The 27,355-nt window shown below is 54.8% G+C and overlaps 2 protein-coding genes across 2 annotated transcripts; one reads left to right on the top strand and one right to left on the bottom strand.

Annotated features, from left to right (window-relative positions):
* The first annotated feature begins 1,047 nt into the window (after positions 1–1,047).
* RBM8A (RNA binding motif protein 8A) lies at positions 1,048–5,996 on the top strand. The gene is made up of 6 exons (XM_044992023.1): positions 1,048–1,210; positions 1,917–1,976; positions 2,563–2,640; positions 3,291–3,427; positions 4,389–4,525; positions 5,620–5,996. Exons 1-6 carry the CDS (start codon positions 1,144–1,146, stop codon positions 5,663–5,665), a joined length of 525 nt encoding a protein of 174 aa, XP_044847958.1. The 5' UTR covers positions 1,048–1,143; the 3' UTR covers positions 5,666–5,996.
* Positions 5,997–7,628: 1,632 nt separating this feature from the next.
* Positions 7,629–16,451, bottom strand: LOC123352205 (gonadotropin-releasing hormone II receptor-like). The gene is made up of 4 exons (XM_044992022.1): positions 16,178–16,451; positions 9,971–11,536; positions 9,015–9,219; positions 7,629–8,227 (listed from the first exon to the last, which is right to left on the bottom strand). Exons 2-4 carry the CDS (start codon positions 10,544–10,546, stop codon positions 7,737–7,739), a joined length of 1,272 nt encoding a protein of 423 aa, XP_044847957.1. The 5' UTR covers positions 10,547–11,536; positions 16,178–16,451; the 3' UTR covers positions 7,629–7,736.
* Positions 16,452–27,355: the final 10,904 nt, after the last annotated feature.

Below are 27,355 nucleotides of genomic sequence, written 5' to 3'. Positions count from 1 at the left end.
GTGGTAACCCCAGTGGGGGTGGGAGGAATGGAGTGGGGGAGAATTCATAGATTCATAGACTCTAGGACTGGAAGGGACCTCGAGAGGTCATCGAGTCCAGTCCCCTGCCCTCATGGCAGGACCATATACTGCCTAGACCATCCCTGATAGACATTTCTCTAACCTACTCTTAAATATCTCCAGAGATGGAGATTCCACAACCTCCCTGGGCAATTTATTCCAGTGTTTAACCACCCTGACAGTTAGGAACTTTTTCCTAATGTCCAACCTAAACCTCCCTTGCTGCAGTTTAAGCCCATTGCTTCTTGTTCTATCCTTCGAGGCGAAGGTGAACAAGTTTTCTCCCTCCTCCTGCTGACACTCTTTTAGATACCTGAAAACTATCATGTCCCCTCTCAGTCTTCTCTTTTCCAAACTAAACAAACCCAATTCTTTCAGCCTTCCTTCATAGGTCATGTTCTCAAGACCTTTAATCATTCTTGTTGTTCTTCTCTGGACCCTCTCCAATTTCTCCACATCTTTCTTGAAATGTGGTGCCCAGAACTGGACACAATACTCCAGTTGAGGCCTAACCATTGCAGAGTAGAGCGGAAGAATGACTTCTCGTGTCTTGCTCACAACACACCCGTTAATGCATCCCAGAATCACGTTTGCTTTTTTTGCAACAGCATCCCAACTGACGACTCATATTTAGCTTGCGGTCCACTATAACCCCTAGAAGGAAGGATATAGCCTCATGGGGCAGGGAGGAGAATCCCAAGGCCCAGATGAGGAGGAAGGAGTTGGCTGGTTGCTGTGAGAAGGCAGCTGACTGCAACCGGGGGGGGGGCTGCCTCCTGCCCTTCTCAAGATGGCGACCACGCAGGGGCGAGAATATAGACCTTCCCAAGATGGCGTCTCCCCATTCTGGGGGGGCAAGGCCACGTGACTCCACCAAGACGGAGGACGCCGGAGAAAAACCGCGTGCCCTTCCCAAGATGGCGGCCCCCTCGCTATTCATCTGACTGGAGGGGTACTTCCGCCCCACTTCCCGGCGTGCAGCGCGGTCCCGGCCCCGCCGGCTTCCCGTTCCCTCTGCGCCCGCCCCAGCAGCAGCCGCGGCGCAGGCAGGCAGGCAGCGGCGGCGGCGGCACAGCGGGCAAGATGGCGGACGTGCTGGATCTTCATGAGGCGGGCGGCGAGGACTTCGCCATGGACGAGGATGGGGACGGTAATGGGGGCCCGGGCAGGGGCCGAGCCCCGCCCCCGCCTCCCCCCGAACTGGGCTTTGTCCGGTTCCGGCCCCCAGGCCCGGGCTGGTTCCGGCCCGTCCTCCCGGGTCCTGTCCCCACCCCCACCCCGTCCGGTTCTGACCCGGCCTCCCCCTGTGCCCGTCTCACCCGGTTCCGAGTCCTGAGACCCGCCCCCGCCAGGTTCTGACCCGGCCTCCCCCTGTGCCCAGCTCACCCGGTTCCGAGCCCTGAGTCCTGTCCCCGCCCCCGACAGGTTCTGACCCGGCCTCCTCCCCCTCCCCGTGCCCAGCTCACCCGGTTCTGAGCCCTGAGTCCTGTCCCCGCCCCCGACAGGTTCTGACCCGGCCTCCCCCTGTGCCCAGCTCACCCGGTTCTGAGCCCTGAGATCTGTCCCCGCCCCCGTCAGGTTCTGACCCAGCCCCCCTCCCCCCCCCGTGCCCAGCTCACCCGGTTCCAAGTCCTGAGATCTGTCCCCGCCCCCGACAGGTTCTGACCCGGCCTCCCCCTGTGCCCAGCTCACCCGGTTCTGACCCAAGTTCCTCCCTGCCTTGGGGTTGTTCTGAAACCTGCACCATCTGGGTCGAGCCTGGTTCTGATCCGATAACATTGCCCCCACCCCCCACCCCAAATGGCCTGTTTCAAACCTCCTTCCAGTTGAAATTAACACATTGAACTTCTCTGCAGAAAGCATCCACAAACTGAAGGAGAAAGCAAAGAAGAGGAAAGGCCGAGGATTTGGTTCAGGTGAGGATCTTGTTGTGAACAGTTGAGTTACTCTGTGAATCATGGGGAGCCTCCTGTGCCGTGTAGCTAACTGGAATGGTCTGGCTACTCACTGGAGTCGTTTGGCTGCTTCTAAACAGAAACTGCCCAATGGCTTAAGCCCCAGAAGTGTGTTTTAGGATGGGAATCAGGACTCCTGGGTTTCATCCAGGACTCTGTCACTGACTTGTTCTGTCCTTTGGCAAGTCACTTCACTTCCCCAGTCTGTAAAACAGACCCCTCCGGCTTATATACAAGGGTGACACAACTTGACCAGGGTCACCAGGCGTCTGAGTCTTATCACTGTTTTAACTACTAGGCTTGTGTCACTCTACAGAATTTTATGTGCTGTAAAGCTTAAATGCAGGTACATAAGCGTGTGCCTAGCAGTGCTTAGAACAGCTAGACTACATAGTTAAATATATTTGACTGTCAACCCTTCAGGGCAGGAATTGTGTGCAGTGCTTAGCACAATGGGGCTGCATTCTTGGCTGGTCCCTAAGCGCTAGCATAATAAATGTTTCTAGTCATCTAAAAAGATCTTTGTCTCCCTCCATTGTGTGGCCAGAGGAAGGTTCGAGGGCCAGAGTACGTGAGGACTATGACAGCGTGGAACAAGATGGGGATGAACCTGGGCCTCAGAGATGTGAGTATCTGCTGGAGATGTTTGGATTAGCATGTGTGGTCACCAGCCTTGGCTGCGTGGGGGTGCTTGCACAGGACATCATGCTGTGGGATTGCTTCAAAAATGGGGAGAAACCAGGCTATTCCGAGAGACAGTGAGGTGTAGCGGATAGCGCACTGGACTGGGACTCAGGAGACCTATTTCCTATTCTATTTCCCAGCTCTGCCACTGGTCTGTGGGATGACCTTGAGCAAGTCACTTCAACTCTTTGCACTTTGGTTTCCTCATCTGTAAAAAATCTTTGCGATCAACTGAAAAGCACCATATACAAGCTAAGGATTATCATTGTAATGGCATGTACATTGTGCCCAGACCATCCGCACTGTGTGGATAAACAGAGTGATTGTCTCCAGGGCTGTCAAGCTGCCTTTTTACCAGGGCTAGATTCAGTCCTCCATCTGTTCTGCACCTGTTTTCACTTAACCCCTTGCTGCCAATGGGTTCCAAGCTAAGCAGGGGGTCTGGCTAGGGTGTTGGGAGGATCCCTTTCCATCCTGCTTGTGTAGATGCAGGTGTTGTGTGTGCGCAGTGGGGTTTGTGTACCAAGCTGAGGCGCGTGCCCTGCCTTCTGTTTAATGAGCGTTGCTTTTCCCTGCATGCTGTGGCTACAGCGGTGGAGGGCTGGATTCTCTTTGTCACTGGAGTTCATGAGGAGGCCACTGAAGAGGATATTCACGACAAGTTTGCAGAGTACGGCGAGATAAAGAACATCCATTTGAATCTAGACAGACGAACAGGCTACCTGAAGGTAGGACGGGAATGGATGGTCTAGTGGTTAGGACGTTCCCCTTTTGCTCAATTCCCTGCTCTGCCACAGACTTGGCGTGTGACCTCGGGCAGGTCACTTAGGCCCAGATCCACAAAAGTATGTAGGCTCCTAACACCCATTGGTTTCAGTAGGCGCAAGGCACCTGAACACCTTTGAGGATGTGAGCCTTAGTGTCTCTGTGCTTCATCTGCATAATGGGGATAGAAACACTGCCCTACCTCGGGGGAGGGAAGGGGGGTGAGGATAAATACCTTACAGATTGCATGGGGCTCGGATACTCTGGTAATGGGGACCGGGTAAGCTAGGGAGCCATGCAGATGAAATTGCCCCCATGCAATTGGGAGAGGAAAAGAAACAGAGCTGGGAGCCAGGAGCTCTGGGGTTGTGTTCCCAGCTTTGATGGGGGCAGGGTAAGATAGTGGTTAGAGCAGGAGGGGACTGCTTGGACTCCGAATTGCTGTGTGACCTGGGGTAGGTCACTTCAGCTCTCTGGGCCTCTGGCTCTAAGTTGAGGAGAATACCACAAACAAAGGCCTGTGAGGCTTTAATTAATCTGCTTAATCTTAACTAATGTGCTTTGAGCCCACCAGGGAAGGACATATCAGTGTAATAGTTAATGCCCCCTTCTCTATTAAATCCCTTTCTGGTTAAAGCTAACAGTTCAAGGCACTCATTTGGGAAAGCTCTGTGTGTGTGTGTGTTTAATTGAAAATCTCTATTTACGGTAGGGCCCATTCTATTTACTCCACTTACAGCCAAGTCGGTATTTCTCCTGCCACTATTGACAGTGTTGCTGATGCCAGGAGTGGAGCTGAGTGTACTGGAGGCTCTCGATTGGTTTCTGTGATCTGCTCTCAAGGCTGGCCCAGCTTCTGGCTTGTTCGCTAAGCTCCTCACTGGGCCACTCGCTGACTGAGGCTTGTCTCCTTGCACCCCACAGGGATACACTCTAGTAGAATACGAAACGTACAAAGAAGCCCAGGCGGCGATGGAAGGTCTTAACGGACAGGACCTGATGGGGCAGCCAATCAGCGTGGACTGGTGCTTTGTCAGGGGGCCCCCGAAAGGAAAGAGAAGGTAAGATACTGCCACGGTTGAGGGCTGCATCCCAACTGACACCGGCTTGGTCCTCAGCTTGGCAGTCTCATCAGAGGTACCGAGGACTGAGTGAGTCATGGAGTCTGAGGTGGCCTCAGGGTCCCTCACAAAGGGAGACCCTCCATGGCAGTGTGGAGAACACTTGCCTAGGGCTTTCTAGTGCTGGTAGAACGTGATGGATTGAGAGCCCTGAAGCCACTAAATAACAAACAGGATTTTAAGTTAGACCAACTGGAAATTCTTTCCCCCAGAGTGATTCTCTCCCTCTTTTACCTGGAGCTGCTGCGTGGCACTCTTGAGTTCCTGCATTCAGTCCATGTGCATGCTCTAGGGGCTTTCACCGTAGCCTCTGTGCTTTTCATCCAGAGACGATGGGAACTCTGTTTTGAAATTCCTGGGAACAGATTTTCCCAGAGGAAAATGGTCTGTATGCCACAGTCAAAGGAACTGCCTGAAGCAGGGCAGGAAATGTCACAGAGTCTGTGCCGCCTACTTCCAGCTCTCTGGGAAACACCCTGTAGTAAAACGATGCTTTAGAGCTCCTCCGTGGTTTAGGATCCTGATGTTTCTGCCGAGGGGTGAAACTGAAGGCCTGATCTCTTGAGATCATGAAAAATTAAACAACAGGAATGTTAACCCTGGGCTAAATTTCCAGTGGATCATGAATAATTCTTGTCAATCGGGAATTCTGTTGGATTATGTTCTTCAGCTCTTTAATGGTCTGAGCAGGAGGTTGGCAGTCAAGAGATCTTACTAGTCTGCACCCAGCCATTGACACATGTGACTTTGGGCAAGTCATTTACGGGCTCTGTGCCTCGGTTTCTGTAAAACTGGAACCCGACTTACCTACCTTTAGTGACGCGCACTGAGATCTGTGCATGAGCTTTAAGAGAATATTTTCCTGTTGCTCTGCATTATTAAACACCTGCCGGCTTCCACTCCAGAACTGGCTGCATTTCTTTGGCAAGGAACTGGTCCTTGTGCATAGAAGTCATCGATAGCTTTCAAATCTTTCGAGATGTTAGCTCAGGCTAGCACATATATAACTCTGTCCCTGTCTGTCTGTCTTCCAGGGGCGGGCGCAGGCGGAGCAGGAGTCCGGACAGGAGACGACGCTGATCTCACATTTCTCCATTTCCTTTTGATGGTTCCTAGGTATAAATTCTCCCTGCGTAGCTCTGGAAACAGGAAGTCTCTTGTAAGCTGTCTCTGCAGACTCCTGCCTCAATCTCTTTCTGGGTTTTTAATTGTGCTGCATTTTTACCTATGAGTTCTTGGTCATATTTCTGACAGCATCTGTAAAGTTCTTGATTTGTGTTAAGACTCTTAATCTCCTTTTGACCTCAGACACTTCAAATGAGAGAACTCATCCAGTGATGCTGGAGGGGACTCTTATTTTGAAGGAGAAATGTTACTCATAAATACTGAATAAAAGTCTGCTTTTTTTTTTAAAAAGCCCTCTTCTCTTGACGTCTGCCGGTATCTGTAAGGGAGACTCTGTGTTTCAGTTGATGGGACATCAGATGCCTAGGTTTCGTTGTCAAGCAGAGTTTAGTCTTTGTCCAGCCTATGGGAAGAGCATATGGTTTTAGATTTGAATGGATAAGCACCCCCAGCACAATCAGAATTGGTGTTTATCTGGTAAACACCGGAAATGGTTTTCAGTATTGTCTGCACCCCTTGTCCAGTGCACTTTGTACAGGTAACGTCTGTGCTCCCTGGCTTGCAACAAGGGCTCGTCTAATGGAGCAGTAGTGTGGACGACAGGGAGTGTGATTTGTAAGGCACGTTAACGTGTTACGAACTAATTGGTGTGTAGAGCCTGCTGGGGCGAAACAGTACTTTGTGTACCCATAGAGAGGGAACCCTGAAAAACCAGGTAGAGCTCAAAAAACACTAAAAATAACCCTCCAAAAATGAAATGAATAAACCCCAAAAAAGAAAAGCCCAACCTATAGGGCATGGAGATTTATAGGTCCTCTATCTAAGGTCCTCATCTGGCATCTGTCGCTATAATATCTAAAACCCTTCATTGTATCTCTTTGCACAACCCTCCTGGGAGGCAGGCTGGGACTATTAGCCCTGCTATACACAGGAACTAAGTGAGCCGCACAAGCCCACACAGGAAGTCGATGGCAGAACAGGGAGATGAGCCCATGTGTCTTGGATCCTAGACTGGTGCCTTAACCACTAGACTATCCTGCCTGTCAGTTGCTGGGTTGCTCTGCCTGGGGCAAACAGTTTCTTTTCTACCACGAGAGCCCATCAGTTTCCTGCTGCATTAGACTTAAGGACGGGAAAAGGCTGAGGCGGCACCGCCAGGGTACGTCTACACTATGGTGAAAGATGCGGGTCAGCTGACGTGGGTTCGCAGTGCTATAAAATTGCAGTGTCGACATCCATCTCTGTTACTGAGGGTGGCTAGAACCCAGGAGTCCTGTCATCCTCCTCTGACCACTAGTTCACACACTGACTGATGGGAGTTATTGAGTAGAGAGAACCACTTGGAAATGTATCAGGACCGAGCTCCCCCTTCCCTGTTTCTGGTGGGGGAGCAGAGGCTTTCTGCACTCAGGAACCAACTGGTGTATTCGGTGGGGGACGGTATCATGGAAGTGCAAACTTGGGGATCCCCTCTCAAGAACAGGAACCCAGGTTCCTTCGTGTGTGTTTGAGTGGGGACGCGGATCTGGAAAATAACAATACTCCCTAGCTCTTGTCTTCAGTAGATCTCAAAGCACTTTCCAAAGGCTTCTCCCCATTTCACAGATGGAGAAACTAAGGCATAAAGAGGGCAAAGTGACTTGCTCAAGGTCACCCAGCAGCTGAGCTGGGAATAAACCCTGGGTCTCCTGAGTCAGGGATGTGTCCACTAGGCCACACTGCTAGCAGACTTTTAGTGGCGACCTTTCCAAGGAGCAGAAGCCCACAGCAGTCCGCTCTCTGTGTCCACCTCCACCCATGCCAGCTGGGGAGCGTGCAGCCTGGCACAGCTCTGGGTAGCGAGAGACTAATGGGCACAAAGGGAGGAGATCAAGGAGAGGCCACTGGCTGAGAAAATAATCTGGATTTATTGGTGGGTGCTTGAGTGAAGGAACAATTGCCCAGTAGCCCCCACATTATGGGGGTCCCACTGGGCTCTCCCCCTTGCTGGGAAGCAGAGGTGAGTCCGGGCGTGTCAAAGGTCCATTCATATGAAGCTCTCCACTATCTTCTTCCTGCACAGTTCGCACCTCCCAGCAGGCAGGGCCACGTTAGCCATCACCTCCAGTTCGTACTTGCCCGAGCCCCCCTGGTCCTCCCCGGCACTCCTGATGGGTGCGGCCGTGGTAGAGGCCCGGAAGGAGCCAATCAGCGTGGAGCCCTGCTCCTTCCTGCGGTGGGTGCAGCGGCAGACGCGCCCAATCTCCCTGCGGAAGTGCATGGTGAAGAGGCCATAGATGAGGGGGTCCAGGCAGGCGTTAAAGAGGCCGAAGAGGAAGAGGATGTGGCTGAGGGATGGAGGCACCTTCTTCCGGCTCAGCATCTCTGGGGAGAACCAGTACCAGAGGCCCAGCAGGTAGTAGGGAGTCCAGCACAGGATGAAGGTCAGCACGATGACAATGGACATCTTCAGAGTGCGCATCCTGGCCCGGGGGATGTTGTTGTAGGAGCGGCGGAGGTGGACCTCCTTGGAGGAGACTGCAGGGCAGAAGGAGGAGAAGAATGAGAGAGAGAATAAGAAGGGAGGGAACAGAGGATGGGAGGGGAGACGTAGAGGGAGGGAAATTGTGCGGGGTGAAGCAGAGCGCTTGGAAGAGAACGAGGAAAGGGAGAGCAGGAGAATGAGACCAAGAACGAACCTGAGCGGAGGGAAGAGGGGAAATACAGTGAGAAAGACAGAATGGGAAAGACAGAGGACAAAGAGAGTGAGAGTCCCCATGTTCCAAGCCAGTGTGTATGTGAGTGCTGGCACAGGTCCCCGCAACCTCCCAGAGCTGGAGAAATGCCCAGGGTGGAGGGCAGCTGGGGACTGGTTCCTGGCTGCCTGGGTTTATGGGCCGTGGCAGGCTAGCCATGGCAGCGGGTAGCGCCCAGGGGGAAGCGAGGTGTTCTGCACGGGGCACCGAGCCAGGGCCTGCCACAGACAGAGTGCGGGGGGACATGAAGGGGACGGTTCTCTGCAGCTAAGTACTGGGGGCTGGGATTGATTTTCCCTTGGGGAGAGGCAGAGGAGGAAGACGGTTGGAAAGATGTGTGGGGATGGATGGATAGGGAGAGGTGCACACTCATTGGTGTACGTGGTGCATACATGCATGTCCTCATACACACACACGCACACACATGCGCTCCCACATACACATGCTCGCGCGCACACACACAGACCGGTCCCACCATGCAGACCCCCGCCGCAGTGCACATGCACGTCCATGCACGTTGGGAGCCCGCGGGCGATGGCCGGGGAACACGAGAGGCAGGCCGGGCTCACCGCAAGCTCTCTTCATCTTGCCGGAGATCTCGATGAGGATGCGGGAGTAGCACAGCACCATGATGAGCAGCGGCAGCAGGAAGAGGCAGGAGAAGGTGAACATGTTGTAGAGGGTCTCCTGCCAGTGGGCTTGGAAGCTGCCCACCGTGGCGCACTGGATGAAGTAGATGGGCTGGGAGCGGCTCACTGCATGGAAGACAAACATCTGGAAGAGAGACACACCCCGCCCGGCCCGGAGAAACAGTTAGATCTCGGCACCCCCACAGGAGCTGCACCCTGGACACAGCACTGGCCATCCAGCCTCGTATTCCTGCCCATTGCACCAGTGCTCCAGCATCCCTGCCTCTGGCCCATACTGGATCCATCTAGCTAGGCCACCTCCAGTCCATACTGTATCTGACAACTGGTCCATCTAGCTCATCCTCTGCCCATCCCAGATCCATTGCCAGCAGGCTGGTGTCCTGACTGTACATCACCAAACCATTGGCCTGTCTCGTCTTATATCCCTATAGCTCAGGGGTTCTCAAACTGGGGGTTGGGACCCTACAGGAGGTCACGAGGTTATTACATGGAGGGTCGTGAGCTGTCAACCTCCACCCCAAACCCTGCTTTGCCTCCAGCATTTATAATGGTGTTAAATATATAAAAAAGTGTTTTTAATTTATGGGGGGGGGTCGCACTCAGAGGCTTGCTGTGTGAAAGGGGTCACCTGTAAAAAAACGTTTGAGAGCCACTGCTTTAGTTGATCCATCTAGTTGAGTAGCCCCATATCCTGCCCATACTACATCAGGTCATTGGCCCATCCACACCACAGTGCATCAGAGGCCTGTTCTACCTAAACCAGACCCTGGCAGTACCACAAATGCCATGGCAAAAGGAGGCTGCACCATGGGAAGCCTGCCCCGGGGTCCATTCCACGGTCCTTCCCTACCTGCGCCATTGCCATGGCAACCTACCTGAGGTAGTGCCAGCAACACGCTCAGGGCCCAGGCCACGCACAGCATGGCCTTGTTCTTCTTCTTGGCGTCGCCCATGCTCAGTGGGTGCAAGATGGCCGCCTGGCGGTCCAGGCTGATCACCACGGTGATGAAGGCTGAGGCATACATGGCCATCAGCTTGAGGAACATGAGGGCCCGGCAGGCCAGGTCGCCCGCATACCACTGCACCGTGATGTTCCAGGCTGCGTCCAAGGGCATCACCACAAAGGTCACCAGCAGGTCGGCCGCGGCCAGGTTGACAATGAGGATGCGGATGTGCGGCCTCTTGCGGTACTTCTGGGTGACGGTCCACAGCACGGCGATGTTGAAGCAGGTGGAGGAGAGGAAGAGGACAAAGGTGATGGCCACCCGGACCTTGGCGGCGGTGGAGAAAGTGGGCAGCAGGAAGACCTCCTCACTGGGCAGGCTGGTGTTGGCTCCACCACCAGGCGAGACCTCCACCCCCTCCCAGGGCTGCCCACGACTCTGGTTGCCCATAGCGGGCGACCCCGGCTCGAGAAGCTCACTGACCTTCATGCGGAAAGTGGCGTTCATATCGGAGGCTTGGGCATTCCCACCCAGAATCTGCACAGCAGCCTTACAGAGATGTGAGCAGCCGGGACCCAGGGGGCCGAATCCGGCTCGTCCCCGGGAAGCCAAGCTCCTCCTAGACTGTGGCAGGGCTCGGAGACCCTGAGCATGTTTTGCTGCTTGGATGGAGACTGCTAAACTGGAGCTGCCCGGCTTCTGCTCTGGATTGAACGAGAACCACCTTCTTCTGGCTCAGGGAACTTTATTCCTTCTTCACAGAGCGGCAGTTAACTCCTTCGTGGCTTGTGCTGGTGAGACTCAATAGGGATGGCTCCTTTGGCGACAAATATCCCCCACTTACAGAAAGAGTTCGGGTCGACTCTGGCTTCCAAATCTCCACTGGGAGGAGCCGGCAGGAAACGTGGTTCCCCTTTGCTTTCCCAGTGGTTCCACTAGCCCCAGAGGCGGGCCAGATTCACAGGAGTGAACAGGCACCTGGGAATCTCTGATCAGTCAGTCAGGACTGGTTCTGAGGAGGTAACGATTCTAGCTTGCATCTCATTGGCCGGCTCAATTTGGTGGCTGCCACCTCTCCAGCTGGGAGAAGTGCTCCTGTAGTTGAATTCTGCTCTTAAAGACAATCCGTTGCTGGTGCGGGTGGAAGTTTAATACGGAGCCTCCAGGCTCTTCCGTGCCGTGGCTCCAAACGCAGGTGCTCTCCTTCTGGGGTGCAAATTAGGCCTTAGCCCTGGCTGTTACATGGTAAGATACCCCCCTGAGGGCTTTTCACTCCCTGACAGCCAGCAGCATCTAAGGATACAGCCTCTCTTGCATGGTATCTGTGGATGCACGTGGGCGAATTCCAGGCCACCCTGGTGCTTGCAGAGCAATGCGTACACACATCTGTACGGGGCGAGCTGTGCTTTACAGGGTGTGCATCAATCTCTCACTCCCACCCCTGGGATGCGACAGAGCAGCCGGCAGCCTGAAGATCTGGCCTCTGTTTCCAGGGATCTGTGAAGGGACCAAAAGAGACGAGTGTGTTAGATAGCTGCTATTTTTCTACCTGCCACAAAGGGGCAAAAGGCAGGTCCAGTCTCCAAAGCCCATTCGATTGGGCCCTCTGCAGAAGGTGCCAACCCCGGGGGCCAGTTTGACTCAGAGGAGTCAACGCTCCCCTTGGCTGATGGTCAGAGCTTGAGTGCCCTGTGGCAGAGCACGGGACCAGCTCTCTGGGACTGATGGTAGCAGGGGCCGGTGATGGTTTTGATGAGGTGGGAACTGGCGTGGGATCAGCATCCCCCAGGGCTGAGCAGTCCTGGGCTAGGAACTGGAGTGCCAGAGAGAACCACAGGGCCAGGCTGAGGCCAGACCCTGCTCCGGTTTGTGTCCATCACAGCCTCCGCTTGTCTCTTCCTTACCCTGAGGGATACTTTGGGCCCAGGTCTGAGACCCACCAAACTCCTATCACTTGAGCCGCCAGATGGGGTCATCCTCCAGCCACTGCTAACCTGGATGGGAACGGGTGCTCTAAGGACAAAAGGCTCCAGATCCTAAAGTGGCTTTAAGGGCATGGGCCTGTTCCCTGAGGACTGCTCTTCCGATGGCTGAGAAGTCACTTGACCACCCTTGCCACGTCCAGATCCCGGCGATCTATAGGGGAAATCAGTCCAGCGTCCATTGGAGCCGAGGGACTGGCTGAGTGACAAAAGAGGCCAACAGCAGCCGGCTGGCATCGATTCCTGTTATGCCCTGGTAGTTGCTGGCTCATTAATCAATTATGGCCCCGTGCTGGGGATCTTCTGTGGCTCCCAGGGGACACGGCTCCTCCGATTCTTGCTCTGTGCCATCCACAGCTCCCCTTGCTTGCCAGCAGCACCTCAATATCTTGCGCCCCAGCCACTGCTCCCCGGCTGCCAGCAGCTCTCCATCTCTCCTGCCCCAGCATTCTCCCATGGGTGCAGCTCCTCGGAGATTAACAAACAGATGGCCGCACTCAGTGTTGGCAGGAGGTGCCAGCCTGAGCTTTGGAGACCGCAGGGCAGCAGCAGGGCAAGACATCGCGTGGGAACGGTGCCCACACGGACTGCGAATCGGACAAACCCTGGACTCCACTAGCCATGCAAGCAGCAGTGTCGGGCCCGGCTGGTTCATGGGACTTGCAGCCTGCCTCCCCCGGAGCTGGGGGAGCAGCAGCCAGGTCGGTCCGAGCCCAAATGGGGCTGCCTGTCTCCTGGCAGATTCCAAGCCGGACCCCGGTGCAGGCTCTCTGCGTGCCGGCCTGCTTCCGAGCACACCCCCGTATGCCAGTCTCAGCCACCTCACCCTGACCCGTCCCAGCCGCTTTATTTTTAGCTCAGCTGCGGGGAGGATTTGCCGGCAGCTGATTTATTAGTTGCTGGCAGGGAAGAATAAAGAGGAGCCAGTGATAAGAGGCAGAGGGCTGGAGCTATTTCCTGGACAAGGGAATGCAGCTGCCTCCCAGGGGCCTGGCACAGAGACCTGTCCCACATTCTCATGGCGGAGCTGTCGCCAGGGGGTTTCCCTAGTGGAATACCCTGGGATTTCCCGTGGAGTTAGAGCCACTAACTGGGACATGTGTTGGGATGGGGGAGGGAGGCTGAGTCTCAGTTACACTCAGGCCCCTCTGGATGATGCTGGAGTAGAGATGGGGAGTGATGTTTCGGATGCCCCCCCAAAAAAATTTTTAGCTGGGCAGCTCCGTCCTCTCAGGGAGCTGTTTGACCCCAAACCCCAGCCCGTGGTGGGGATCCAGGCTACGTTTCATCCGTAGATCTCAAAGCGCTTGACAAAGGAGGTCAAGATTATTATCCCCATTTCACACATGGGGAAACTGAGGCACGGGAAGGGGGGAGGGAAATGACTTGCCCACGGTCATCCAGCAGGCCAGTGGCAGGGCTGGGAATTAAACCGGGTCTCCTGAGTCTGTCTGTCTGCCCTATCTGCTAGGTTACACTGCCCCGCAGGGTGAGGGTGTAAAGCAGAACCCCATCCACCCCCTCAGCTTGTAACTTGTGTTCACATGACTTGCTGACATGCATCTTAGACCTGGTCTGCTGGAGGCAATTGTGCCAGTTTAACTACAATTGTTCCTTAAACCTGAGTCAAACCAGCGCAGGGCTCGGTCTGGATGCTCTTATTTCAAGTTAACAGTCGCTTATTTCAGCTTAGCTTCAACCTGTTCCACAGTCGAGTTCAGCTAATCTGATACCATCCTGCGCTGGGATCTGGGTGAGCCCCCGGCCGGCTCTGCCATTGTCCCGACACTGCGGGCAGATGCCAGCGCACCGAGGACACCTGTCATGGTAGCTCTGCCCACCTGCCTCCCCTTTGTCACCCTCTAGTGTTTAGAAGTAGGAATTGCCGTGGACTCACGGCTGCTCTGTTCAGCAGGCATCAGGCTCCAGCACAAGTCCCTTCCCAGGGCTGCCCCCCGTCCGGGTTTTCTCGGGGTCATCCCTTGTTTGAGGTAGCTGTCCCAGGGCATCTGGAAGGGGGCCTAGGACATTGCCAGCTGGCCAGTTTTATGGTCCCAGGGTCACCCCAGGTGTCTCGGGGGTTTTTGTACCTCAGAGGGGGAGCAGCTCCCAAGTCTCCTGATTGGGATTTGGTTCTCCTGGGAGCCCCCCTCCTCCCCTGATGGGAGTGCAGCCGAGACGCAGGAAAGCAGGGCAAGCATTCGGCTCCATCCTCCCAGCAGTTATACAGCTAACACCGAGCTCCTCCCTCATACCTCGCTGTAGCCACTGAATAATGCTGGGATTGGGGGAAACAGCTGCCATCTTGGAGGGAAGGCAGTGTTGCCTAGGGGATAGCGCAGTGGACTAAATCTTGGAAGACCTGGGTTCTAGTCCTGACTTTGCTAGTGACCTTGGTTAAGTCACGTCCCCGCTCTGTGCCTCAGTTTCCCTTGCGTATATAGATGATCAGCTCTCTGGGGCAGGGGCTGCCTCCTGCTATGTGTATGTACAGCACCTAGCACCATGGGGCCCTGATCTTGCTATGAGGCCTCTAGGTGCCACTCCAATATAAATAATAGTGACCACAGACCAATTTGGGAGGCTAATACTTTAAGCCACTAACCAGTCGCAAAATTGCCTGTAGCTTCTCTTTGGCTGTTGGTGTTGGCTCGAGGGGCAGAGCCCAGCAGGGCTGCTGAGTATTTTGGCTCCAAAGGCTGTTTGAGGCTGGGTCTTTTTTTTACTAGTACATGGTGCATTTTTTGCCTCATCCAGTCTGGGAGGAGGAGAACACAACAGCTGGCAAGCCTGGCTTTCTCAGCGCTGGAGAAGCTTCCCCTCCGGCCCCTGTCCGGCTCTGAACCTCCCGATGCCTTACAGAGCAGGGGGTCCGGGGAGTCAGGGCTCTTGGAGCTTCTAGTCCAGGGGAGGGGAGTGGGATCTAGAACCAGGGGAACTGGGGCATCAGGACTCCTGGGTTCTGTGCCCAGCCCTGGGAGAGGAGTGGGATGGACTGCACTGACTCCCCTCCTTGGGGAAGCTGGCAGCTGGGGTTGGGGATCTGCCCTGGGTCCCCCACTCTGCTCGGGGAGCAAGGTGCCAGCTGCAAAGGAAGGACGTCATTAAACAGTGAGAGGCACCCAGCAGGCAGCCAAGGGAGGTTGGCCTTTTAACCCCTTCCCCTCCGGCAGCATCGCTGCACCCCCTTGTCTCCCCCCTCCTCCAGGCCCAGATCTAGCCCCGTGAGTCCTACCTGCCGGAGAACCTAGCCCAGACGTGGCAAGGCTGATGGACACTCGCCCACGGCCCCTGATCGCAGCCCTGCCCCCTCCATCCCGCTGCCGTCCATCTGTGTTATATGGGGAGGGGGTCAGCCTAGGTCCCCATGGGCCCGTCTGGCATTGGAATCAATAACCCTATGACTCCATTATCCCTGTCCCGTCTCCTGCCCCCCGGGGGGATGACGGGCTCGGTCCAGCACAGATAGAACGACGGGATCTTTGCTGGAAAGGTCTCTGCACCCACCTCCTGGCTGTCTTGCTGCCACGCACTAACCCACAGCGAGCAGGGCCGGCTGGTCCCAGGAGCTAGTCTGCTCCTAAGGACCGTTTCCCAGGGGGCTGAGTCTCTGCCAGCTGGCACCTGACGCAGCGGGGGAACGTTGGTCCCATGCTGGCCTGGCCTGGTGGGGGTCCCCCCCCTCTCCCCTTGCTGTGGTGATGTAGATGAAAGCACAGAGCGAGCCAGAGGGGATCGGTCCCCAAGGGCTTGTCCTGGTCTAATTTGAAAAGTCCCACCAGGCGATGGGGGCTCTGACGGGGAGACAAGGCCGCAGCCTAGGAGATCTCACTCTCAGGGGTGATCTGATCCTATATTTCACCCCAATATTCCCCATGATCCCCCCAATAGGTAGCACTCCTGCCCCATCCCTGTTTACACACTCCAGATACCTAGACTCTCTCACACTCCAGTCAGCTCTTTGAATCACCCCTTAGAAATTCACTCCAATCAAATTTGCAGCTTGCCTCTAACACCCCCCCCCCTCCTGCCCCCAACACCTGCTCCCGCTTCCCCCGGCTCGGAGCACGGCACGATCCATTTGCCTAGCGGTGCCTCCTCCGTTTGCCCGCTCCCTCTGCCCTGTCTCAGCCCGCGCGGGTGGAACTTCCCTTACCATCTCTGTGCCTTTGCCGCCTCTGCAACCCTGCACAGCAGCGCGACGGCTGCAGAAAGATCCTTCCAGCGGGGTGGGGGGGAGGAAGAGCGTTCCCCGAGCCCCTTGGCTTCTTCCCAGCGCTGCACCCCGGCTCCTTGGCAAAGCCCTCCGCTGCGAGGCTGGATCTCCCGTCTCCGGGTCCCGTGACACCCCGCCGGTTAATTACCCAGCGCTCCGGACCCGCTCCTCACGCTCCTGGAGGTCACTGCAGTGCCTGGTTGCCTTCTGTCGCTGCCTTACCCCACCCCTCCTCCACCTTCACCTCTCCCGGCTATTTAAAGGTGCACCGCTCCCCGGCCGGCTCCCGGCTTCGCGGGGCAGGAGGCTGTTATCCCCGGGAGATGCCAGCTGAGCAGCAGCAGCAGCTGGCTCTTGTGAGGCCGCGCTAGATGGATGGAAATTTCAGGGTCCTGCAGAGGCTGAACTGGAAAGCGGCGCACAGGACATCATTTATTGATGGGCTGGCAGGGCCCTGTGCTTCTTGGCTCAGGGAGCTGGGAGCTAAGGGAGACACCCTAGGAATTCCCAGACTGGACCAGCATCGCCCACTGCTTCAGAGGCAGGTGCAAGAAATGCCCCCGGTGGATAGTTATGGGGCAACTCAGTGAGTTATAAATGAGAGGGAGTTTAGCAGGGCTCTAAAGCCATCTACTCCAGGGTATAAACTAACCTCTAGTATAAAGAGCACTGGGCTATGATTCAGGAGAGATGAGTTCTATTCCTGGCTCTGCTGCTGGGGTAAGTCACGTCCCTGTTCTGTGCCTCAGTTTCCCCATCTACAAAGCGGTGATAAGAATACTGTCCTCCTTTGTAAAGCGCTTTGACAAATGCTAGATAAGGGCTCTTCACTTCCCCCCCAAAGAGATTTTTCTGCAGCAGCTACACTGTTGTGCAGGCTTGTTGTTAACATTTGGTCTTTTCCTTACATCCCCAGCTCCTGGAGTCATGTAATGATGTGAGACTGTGATGTGACGTGCAACATGAGCTTTTGTTAAAATATACACGTTTCTAGCTGTGAGAGTTGCAGAGGAAAGCTTGCAAGCCTGACCCCTAAATGCTCCAAATCTGGAAGTTGAATTAAAAAGGCGGCTAGTGATGTTGATGACTGATGATGATTTTTTTTAGGGGTCCTGAATCATGATGTTGGACTGTCTGAAGCTGGTGATGCGACTGCAGCATTCTCTTCACCTCTCTCTGCTGGTCAAAAAATAGGTAATGCATTTTGGGGGGAAAGGTTTTGAAAATTTCAAAATCTAGCTGTTTTTTTTAAAAAAGAAACAGTTGTTTGTTTGATGGAAATCTGGCACAGAAACTTCCGTTGACATTTCAGGCATACCTTTTTCTAGGATAGTTTCAGTTTCGAAAAGGGGCAAGGAGGTTAGATTTTATTCTTTCCTGTCTCTCCACAGCCCCCATCCCCCGCCTCCATTTTGGTGCTCATAAATAAAGATGGAGGAAGGGAAAACTGCATTATTTTTTTTTTGTTCTGGAGATTTGTCCAAAAAAAATTGAGAAGTAAAAAAAAAAATTGCAAACGGTTTCACTTTTGTAAAAAGGCCATTTTTAAAAAATGAAAATTTGGTTTTGTTTGTAAAATTGCAACCAGGTGTCCTCGGAAGCAGCTGGCCCCAGGCACCGGGTATTGGGTCAGATGCACCATTCATCTGACAGCTTCTCTCTTAGAATTTCTCTTATTTTCCATTGGCTTTTTAAAAAGTGTTTTTATTTTTAATAGTGCAGTTGGGCGCTGCACAGTCACATAGGTGGGCTATTTTATTATTATGTATTATTTGTGTGACCATAGCACCTAGGAGACATGAGCCGGGCCCCTTTACGCTAGGCGCTGTACAATCACGGCAGAAAAAGATGGCCCCTGCTTAGGAGCTGCCAATTCTTGCACGGTGCTAGCCTGAGGCCAGGCTACAGAGGAGTCATGTTAGTGGCTGACGCTGCAAGTTCGCTCCCCGTAGGCCCTATGCTGCCAGTCATGCTGGCTAATTCGTCGGCTGAGCACCACCGCAGCCCAGGGAGGGCTTTGCAGAAAAATTCAAGCTCAAAGAAGCTGCGTATTTGTCAGAGGGAGGGTAACTCGCGGTTGGATTCCCAAAGGACGCGGTGGCTTGGCCGGCACTTGGAGGCTTTAACTCAGGACCAGGTGACTGCCTATAAGAAACCCACGAGCCATGGGGCTTGACGCAGGAATCTCTGGGAGAGGTTCTCAGGCAGCAGGTCAGACTGGATGATCTGCTGAGCCCTGCTGGCCTTAAAGCCAGGACGTTTCAAAGGGGACGCTGTGGACACAGCCAGCGGCAGCCAGCCTCGGAGCCCAGCTTGACAGACTGGGGCTCCTGCTAAAAACACCTGTCTAGCCAGTGCTTTGAAGCACAACCTATGCTCCTAAGCGGGAACTCAAGCTGCAGCATCTGCCCAGCTGCGTGGGCCGGTCAGCCTGGAGGCTTGCTGCCAGGGGCTGGGGAGATGAAGGGACTGTTAGATCACTTAGTCTGATCTGCATAGCACAGGCGTTGAACTGCACCCACTTACCCTCCGGGGAGCCCATCGGGAGGGTTAGACTGAAGCATTTCGGTCCTTGGGAGGCTAAACGGTCACATACCCACATTTGAACCAGCAACCTACAGCCCAAAGATCCTAATCCCCTGAGCTACCTAGCAAAGCTTGCCATAGCCTGCTGCTGACCCCAGTCCTCCCTGTTGGCGCTCAGTGCTGTCTTAATTAGCATGATGGATTTTTTTCAACTCGGCCCTTTGGCCCCCGTTCCTGGCAGATTAAACCTCCCATGTTAGCACCTGCAGCCAGTCTTCCTGTCTGCAAGCATTGTGGGATGCAGGACTCTCTCCGGTCAGCTGTCGGGAAGAGGCCAGAGAACCTGAACGTGCTAAGACAAATGGTTTATGACTCTTTGCCCTTCAGTACAGCAGCCTCAAAGTACTTTACAAACACTGCCTCATGCTCTTAGCATCATCCCCAGTTCTTAAATCTGGGGAAACTGAGGCACAGAGTGGCAGCGTCCCATTCAGCACATCAGCAGCAGATCTGAGACCAGAACTCAGGATTCCTAGGCTCCTGATCTAAGCAACTGATCACATGCTCTTCCAGAACTTGTGGTAAAATTCAGGACTCCTGACTCCCAGTCCAGCCTTTTTTCCCCTTTCTTAGAACCTGACCTTGGAGCATCAAAGCACTTAACAAAATGTTAAGTAATTGGGACTCTCATCTCAGCCACTTGGTGAGATGTGTAAGGGACAGCTTCACCCACCACTGAAATGCAGCCACCTCTGGGATGGGGTGTGGCAGCTATTTAATGTCACCCAGCAACACTACACAATCATTTAGGACTGAAAGGAAGACGAAGGCTGCGTCCAGTTGAAAGGTGAATGGCACGTGGCCAGGATAATGGGGGTTAACACCCCTTATTATGGGATGAGCTGTGGGAGTTTGAATAAGCAAGAACTTGGTGCACTGAAATGGACATCTCTTCCTCAGCTCTTCTCTGAAAGGATCTATAGAAGGGCAAAGTCTTTGTATTGATTTGCATTGATTTGAAAGCCGGTGGCGTGACTGGCACAAACCCTGCAGCCATAATAAAATGAATCGGCTATTGATAGCATGTAAAACGCTGCCAATCGGTTCTAACTTGGCACTGGCGTCTCTGGCTGCATTCTAACCAATGCATTCAGAGCCGGGGGAAGGGAGATCGTATGGGTGGGTGTGTTGGGTCCTGCTTTCTGAGCTAGGCTGCCCGGGTACTGTTCCTAGCTCTGGAGCAAGCTCCTTTTTGTTCCTCCTGTGTCTGTCTTCTCTGGTTAGATTGTAGGCGCTTTGCGGCAGGGACTGTCTCTCGCCAGGTGGCTTGATCTCGTTTGAGGCAGGGCTGTAGTAATGTCTGGCGTGTGCCCCCTGCTAACGCACGGTGCTTGTTCAGAACGTCTAAGACCAGACAGGACCCTCCTGATCATCACGTCTGACCAGCTTAACCCAGGCCAGAGAACCTCCCCTGTTGATTCCCGCACCAAGTCCATGGTGTCGGCTTGAGCCAGAGCGTCTCTTCGAACAAGACGCCCAGTTGTGATTTAAAGACGTGCCACGACGGGGAATCCACCACGTCCCTTGCCCAGTCGTCTGATGGTTAAATGTTAAACATTTGAGGGTGCCGCTATTAAATCAGCCCGTGATCTCATAGCACTTTACAAAGCTGGCTGAATAGCATTACCCCCCTTGTCCAGATGGGGAAACTGAGGCATAGAACCCTGCCTGTGTGGTTATATGGCAGAGCTCCCCGCCTTAGTAAACAGTCTCCATCTTCTCCCCTCGAGTCAGGCGACCTCCTGCTGCGATCTCTGTCCCATCCCCTGCAATACAGCTGCTTAGAGGCTGGGTTATAGGGTCATGTTCTGGCCCATTGTCAGCCACTCAGTTTTCCTGACAAACTCCATTTCCAGTGCCCACGGTGTCACATCTGCAGCTGCCTCGGCCGCTGGAGCCGCTGGACACAATTGGGCGCAGCTCACCAGTGATGGGAGTTTGGTGGGTCTCTCTCGCCCGGTCCCCCTTCTGCACATGCCCCAAACGGCTGCGCCTATAGCTCCAGCTGTGCACTCTCTCCTCAGAGGGCCCAGGAGCGAAGGAGGCTGCAGGCTGGGAATGAGGTTGCATCAGCGCAGCGAGGGGGTCGGGGAGGAAATCCCAGGACTGGATGAAGAGGGAAACAGCAGGTTAGGGGAGCCTAGGAGTGAAAGGGGGTGGGGCTGTGAGTCAGGAGTGAGGGGCAGTGAGAGAGAAAACTGGATTTCTCCCCCTCAGCCCAGCAGCGAAAGGTGCCAGAGCTCCACCTGCTCCGCCGTGTGGCTCTGAAAAGAGAGAGCTGGGCCGGCGCCAAGGGAATTGCAGCTGTGTTTCCCAACCCGGTGCTTTGGCAGATACAAGGTCTCGTGCAGTGAACATGGGACTGGAAGTCCACCCACAGAGCTGGACGTGATCTAGAGCCCAGCAGTGTGATCTGGAGCAGGGGACTGGGCACCAGGACTCCTGGGTTCTGCTGTTGGAGCTGGAAGGGAGTGTGATCACTAGCCGTGGCGCCTACGAGCCCAGTCATGGACCAAGACCCGACAGTGCTAGGTGCTGTATAGATGGAAGAAAAAGCCAGTCCCTGCCCCCCCACAGAGCTTCTCATTTAGGGTCAGAGCAGAGGGCTGGGGTCCAGGACTCCTGGGTTCTATTCCCAGATCGGGCAGGGAGCGGAGCAATGGCTGAGCGAAGGGTTCGTGTCTCTGTCTCGGCAGCTGGATAGTCCAGTTCCTGGGCGGGTTCCAGAACAGAACAGCTCGGAGAAAATGGCTGAAGCGTGGAACAGAAAGGAGGCCAGGAGTGCAGAGGTGAGGCCCCCCCGCTGGCTCTGGGTTTTCCCCTTAGCTCTGCCCTGGCACCTACTCTGTTAGCAATGTCCGTAGCTTCACGGCGCTCAGTAGCCTGGGCCCAGCGTATCTCAAAGAGCCTGAAATGCTGGGCGGGGGGCTGGGGTTGCCAGCTCTGCTCCGCAGGCCCCAGGGGCGCTGGAACAGTGTGTAGTGGGGGTGTTGAGAGCCATTGAACCAAACTGTAAATCCCGTATAGACTGGAAACCACTTCAAGTCAGGGGGCGCAGCAGCCCCCCAGCACCCCTAGTTCCAGCACCTATGGCAGGCCCAGTGGAACTTTCTACCAGCAGGGAAAGCTCGTGTGGAAGATGGAGCTTTCCCAGGGGCCGGTCCCAGACTGTGGGACTCACCCCTCTGGGGAAGAAAGATTGTTCCAAACCTCACCTCCCCCAGCTCCAACAGCCCCAGGGTGCTCCTCTGACCAGCCTTTGCTAATATAAACACAGAGCAGTGCGTTGAAAACAAGAGAGACCCTACCAAAATCACTCCATTGCACGCATAATTTTTCCCCTGCCTCAATTTCCCCAGGGATAATTCTCCCCTCCCTTCCTCTGTTTACACCAGACCATGATCTATTGGTCAGAGCAGGGGGCTGGGAGCCAGGTCCCATCCAGGTTTTTATTCTGGCTCTGTCACAGACTCACTGTGTGGCCCTGGGGAAGTCCCCTCATTACTCTGGGACTGCAGAAGTGTTACTCCAGGGGTGGATTTAGCCAAAGAGGCCTCAGTTTCCCCATCTGCAAAATGGGGATGACATTTACCCACCTTCCCACACTACAGCAAAGTGTTGACTTCTGTGTATTGACTTCCAGGCACTCACATATTCATTATGGAAACAATCCCCCCAGATAAGCCAGGGCCAGCCTGGCGGCCAGTCCCCAATCTCCATAAAAGGCAGAACTGAACCCCTGGATCCAAGCAGCCCCCATGTGGGGAAGTGCCTGTCTCAGCCCTCTGAGTCAGTCTCTGCCCCGAACCAATTAATTCTGTGTCCGGTCATTTGTATCGAGCAGCTTTCCCTGTGAGTCCCGTTCCCTGCTGGATCCCACGTCGATGGCTGTTCGTAAAGAGGGTTTAAATCCCCTTCCGTCGACACCGGGTTCTTGGCAAGACCTAACATATTGAGTCGTCGGGAGGGAGGTGTTTGTGTGGCTGTATTGACGAGATGAAATAGCGGTGGATTTCAGTGTAATGTCAATATGCACACGAATGGATCCCCCCTATGGACAACCTAGAGCAGGCCAGAGCCAGCGTCCTAGATTCAGACATCACGACCTACGGGAAAGCTCCGATCCCCATCTAAGTCCCAAGAACTTGTGACACTCCTTAGCAACTGACGTTCTTTCTGCCACCGCTCAGCTGCTGTTTGTGAGCCTCTCTTAGTGGCCAGGGCTGGTGGAGTCCCCCCCCCAACCCCTCCAAATGGGCCTGACTTCAGATTGGGGGGGAAATGGGAAAATCTGAGATGCCAACTATAGAGTTGCATTGAAACCATGACCAGTGTTCGGGATGTAGCAACCCCGGTTAGAGCCACCAGATGGCAGCAAAATGGGTCCTGGAAGGGACATGCCCTGATGGGAGAGGTGGGCACGGATTTTAGTCATTACATGTGGGTGCCTTGGTCTCCCCGTTCCCATCGAGCCAGTCAGGGCTTGCTGTAGGAGCCCCAGATGGACAATACCAATCAATGCTGACATTTGTGTGGTACCATCCATTCCAAAGGGCTTGGCAGACACCAAAACGCAGCCACCTCTGGGGTGGAACGCAGCAGCTCTTTAACAGCCTCCCAGCCATGCGGCCCAGGGATCACTCCCCCAGCATTGAAATGCAGCCGCCTCTGGGGTGGAATGCGTCAGGCACTTAGTCGTGTTCACCAAGAGGTGAGGATTTAGGGCAGAAAATGAAAAAGAAATGAAACAGCAAGGAGGGGTTTTTGGAGGCCGAATGGAATTATCCAAGCTGGAATCAGGACAGGGTGCCAGGGTGCCCAGTAACCTACCTCTCAGGAAATAGTGTCTTGGGTTTATTAGCCTCAGACAATCCGGGCCTTAGCTTTGTGCCTCATCCTAGGGGTATGTACGGCTGTTACAGCAGGACAGCTGCGTGTCGACACTTCTTACATCCACAGAAGGGGCTTTCCTGTCGGTGTGGTTAACCCACCTCTCCATGAGGCCGATAGCATCCTGGGTCTCCCATCCAAGTACCAAGGAGGAGAGCCCCAGCCTAGCAGAGCCAATGAGCTCGCAGCCCAAGGAGGTCTGGCTATAGGCCAGAGCACAAGGGAATGTCTCTGCTAGGCAGGCGGAAGGGAGCGGGGATCCAGGCAGAGACAGAAACCCTGGATTTTCCTCTCTGCCTCTTGCTCTTGGGTTGAGCTGAGGATGAACAGCTGCTTGCCTGTGTGGGAGGGAACGGGACAAAGACGCTGGCACCCTGGTGGGGAGCGAAAGCAGCCTGCTGCCAAGTGGGTTGTGCATTAGGGAGCAGCATCGCAGGCATGGACGAAGCAAGAGAGGCGCTTCTCCATCTCACATTGCAGGTCTCCTGCCAGGAACAGAGACTTTTCAGTGAGGCCTGGATCGTTCTAGGATGGGGGGGCGGTTTGGGGGGGGAGGCTTTTCTATGCAGAGTCCCCCGGGGCTGCTGCAGTGTGTTGCAGAGGAGGTGCACACACTGCGCTCTCCCTCTCACACAGGTGTTTGGAGACACAGTACACAGGGATCCCACATCTAGCTATGCCAGCTGTGATAATGGCTTGGGGGACCAGCATGCTTCAGGGCCTAAGTGGGACGCATGCTGGGGTCAGCCAGGATTTGCCTTTTATCCCCATGTGTATAGCTATGTATGGTGGGCCAAGGGCAATTTAAACCTTCCTCTGAAACACTGGACATTGGCCACTGCCGGAGGCAGGGACACTGGCCTGGATGCACCAGTGATGGGGGGTCTCGTGTGGCAGGTGGAGGGATGCTTGACTAGAGGGAGCAGTGCTCTGATTCGGTGCAGCACGAGAGAGGATACAGGAATCGATGGGCCAGTTATCTGAGCCAGTGCAGGGAGGAGATGGGGGGGGTCTAAGGATTGGTCGGGTTTGATCTGGTGCAGCAGGTGGAGGGATACAGGAATAGACGGACTGGTTATCTTATCTGGCATAGGGAAGAAACAGGAGGATACTGATGGACCAAGGAGTCCGGTGGCACCTTAAAGACTAACAGATTTATTTGGGCATAAGCTTTCGTGGGTAAAAATCCCACTTCTTCCGATGGTGCATCTGAAGAAGTGGGGTTTTTGGTGCCATCGGACTCCTTGTTGTTTTTGTGGGTACAGACTAACATGGCTGCCCCCTGAAACTTGACACGGATGGAGCAGTGGCCTTCCCAAAACCTTCTGTTCCAATACAAGGTCACTAGGTGGCAGAATAACCCCCACCCCCAGCCCCAAGAAGACGCAGGTGCGAGCCAGACTGAGCGATGTTGGGCTTTTATTCACTGCTAGGTAAAGACCAAGAGATCCCCCGACACCCCCGGCTGGGAGAGCAGCTGGGGCAGGCTGGAATTACTTCTCCGTTCCCATCTCTCCTCCTCGCCCGCCACGCCCCAGAGGGGACAGGAGCACCCTGGCCAGCCCAAAGGAAGAGCGCAGCGGAGAGGGGTGTGGGCCGGGGGTGGAGGAAGGAGATCAGACACCACCCAAGGCAGAGACAGCAGGCGGCCTCGTCAGTGCAAATCTCGCCACCTTTGGGGTGGAATGGTGACCACACTCACAAACACGACTCACTTCGGCTCAGAGGGGTTCCCCCCCCACCGCCTCGTTCACTAAATTGGGGAGGGTCTTGTGTTCTAGAGCAGAGATGGTAGGTGTTCACACATTAGCTATGCAATCCTACGGATGGGTCAGGGTCATTAGCCCTATGGTGCAGGTGGGGAAACTGAGGCACCAAGCAGGGCTGCAGCTCTCCAAAGGTTATGCAGTGAGTCAGCGGCAGAGCCAGGTGTCCTGATGCCCAGTTCCCTGCTCTAACCACTAGATAAGACTCCCCTTGCGGCGTTGGGATGATCACTCGGGCATCCTGACGCCGAGTTCCTCTGCTCTAACCATTAGACAGCGCTCCCTCGTGGGAGGGGGAGGTGGACCCAGGAATCCTGCCATCCTGCCTAGCTCAGAGGCAGGTCTGAGAGCCGAGGGATCGGCAGAGCGTATGAATATGCACAGCGGAGTGTGAGAGTCCTCTGCCTGCCCCTGGCCCTTTGGCAATATTATCCAGCGATCGGCTGAACTGACAGCTGGACCCTGCACTAACCTAGCACACGGCCCATCGCAGCTGCCTGCAGGGGCCTGTGGCATATTCACCCAGCTCTGCTTCTAACAGGGAGGACTCGCTGTACGCCTCGCCTGTGGGCTTTCAGAAGCTCCTACACAAGCTCTGTGCAGAGGAGTCACTCCCCCCAGCCCCAAAAGGCGACGCTGCACATGGACCTTCAGGGAAGGCCTGACACTGCTGGCCTGATTCCTGGTATTCATCAATGAGCCCCGGTCACTTTTGTCCTGGCCACGTTTTTGACCTGCGTTGGTCACATGCTTCCTCTGCGCAGCCTGCCATAAAGGGCGGTACAGTGTTGCTGCCGCACTCCTCCCCAGAACTGGCAGCGTTTCAGCCCTGGGCGGGATGGGGGAAGGGGATTCCTGTCTATATTGCAAATAGCGTTGAGATCTGGTGGGATGAAATGGAAAATCATTTGCTCCTGCTGATGAGCCAGGCACTGCGTTATTTCCGATTGTCCCTCGCGTGGCATGTCAGGAGCTCTGGTGGTGACTGGAGCTTGTGTCTGCTGAGATAATAACCCCACATATCCGAGGGAGAGGGGTATTTTCAAAGGGCCTTGTGGTTATTTAGGTGCCTAATTCCCCTTGAAAGCCAATGGGAATTAGGTGCCTTGTCAGGAACTTCTGGAAATCTCACCCTTAGTGTAAAGGATTTAAAGCTGGACTGAAGCATCTGTCTGGATCCAAGCTTCCCCCTGAGTCGGCGGCTGCTTGGATCCGTTTTTTTAGCTCAGCTCTGACAAGGACAGAGACTGTGTTCCTGGGTATCTGCCTGCCTGGGGCTGAAATGGTTCCTGGAAGCAGCAGCTGGTGCCTGGACTCTCACCCCGGTTGATTTCTCTGGGCGTCACCAGCGCTGGGATGGAATGAGTGAGCTGCCCACCCCAACAGTGCTCTGAGGCCTGGCCTGCCGGACAGAATTCTCTGGCTAGCTCTGTACTTACGTGCCCCCACATCACCCCTGTGTCTGGGCAGCTGCAGAAACCAGCTTGCGCTAAGCAGGTTCTGATCCGCAATAGCACCCACGCTGCAGCTTCTCTCCCCACCTGCGGCACAGTGGGGTTTCACTCCGGTCTCATGCCTCCCGCTCTAAGCGCTGGAGCAGGGATGAGAACCCAGGCGTCCTGCCTCCGCTTCATCTGCTCTAACCATAAGGCTACATTTCCTCCTAGGACTGGGAATGGAGCTCAGGAGTCCTGACTCCCAGCCCCCAGGCAAAGGGGAACAGAGCCCCAGGAGGACACGAAGGCAGAGGGCGACTCCTAGAATGGAGTTGGGGCAGTGCTCCCGCACGGACAGCTGGGAAGCAGGAGGACTGGCGAGCACAGTTACACACATCTGTCTGTGGTTTGCAAGACAACCAGGGGGAGTCACGACCTAC

The sequence above is a fragment of the Mauremys mutica genome, chromosome 17, assembly GCF_020497125.1.
Source record: "Mauremys mutica isolate MM-2020 ecotype Southern chromosome 17, ASM2049712v1, whole genome shotgun sequence".
Classification (NCBI taxonomy): domain Eukaryota; kingdom Metazoa; phylum Chordata; order Testudines; family Geoemydidae; genus Mauremys; species Mauremys mutica.
This window is presented reverse-complemented; position numbering and strand designations above follow the sequence as displayed.

Bases quoted from the DNA above. Each gene is read 5' to 3' on its own strand.
- RBM8A (XM_044992023.1), top strand. From the start codon at position 1,144: ATGGCGGACGTGCTGGATCTTCATGAGGCGGGCGGCGAGGACTTCGCC. The intron at 1,977-2,562 runs GTGAGGATCTTG...TTGTGTGGCCAG, and splicing joins AGGCCGAGGATTTGGTTCAG to AGGAAGGTTCGAGGGCCAGA. The intron at 2,641-3,290 runs GTGAGTATCTGC...CTGTGGCTACAG, and splicing joins TGAACCTGGGCCTCAGAGAT to CGGTGGAGGGCTGGATTCTC.
- LOC123352205 (XM_044992022.1), bottom strand. From the start codon at position 10,546: ATGAACGCCACTTTCCGCATGAAGGTCAGTGAGCTTCTCGAGCCGGGG. The intron at 9,220-9,970 runs GTAGGTTGCCAT...TCTCTCTTCCAG, and splicing joins TGTTGCTGGCACTACCTCAG to ATGTTTGTCTTCCATGCAGT. The intron at 8,228-9,014 runs GTGAGCCCGGCC...TCTGCCCTGCAG, and splicing joins CAAGATGAAGAGAGCTTGCG to TCTCCTCCAAGGAGGTCCAC.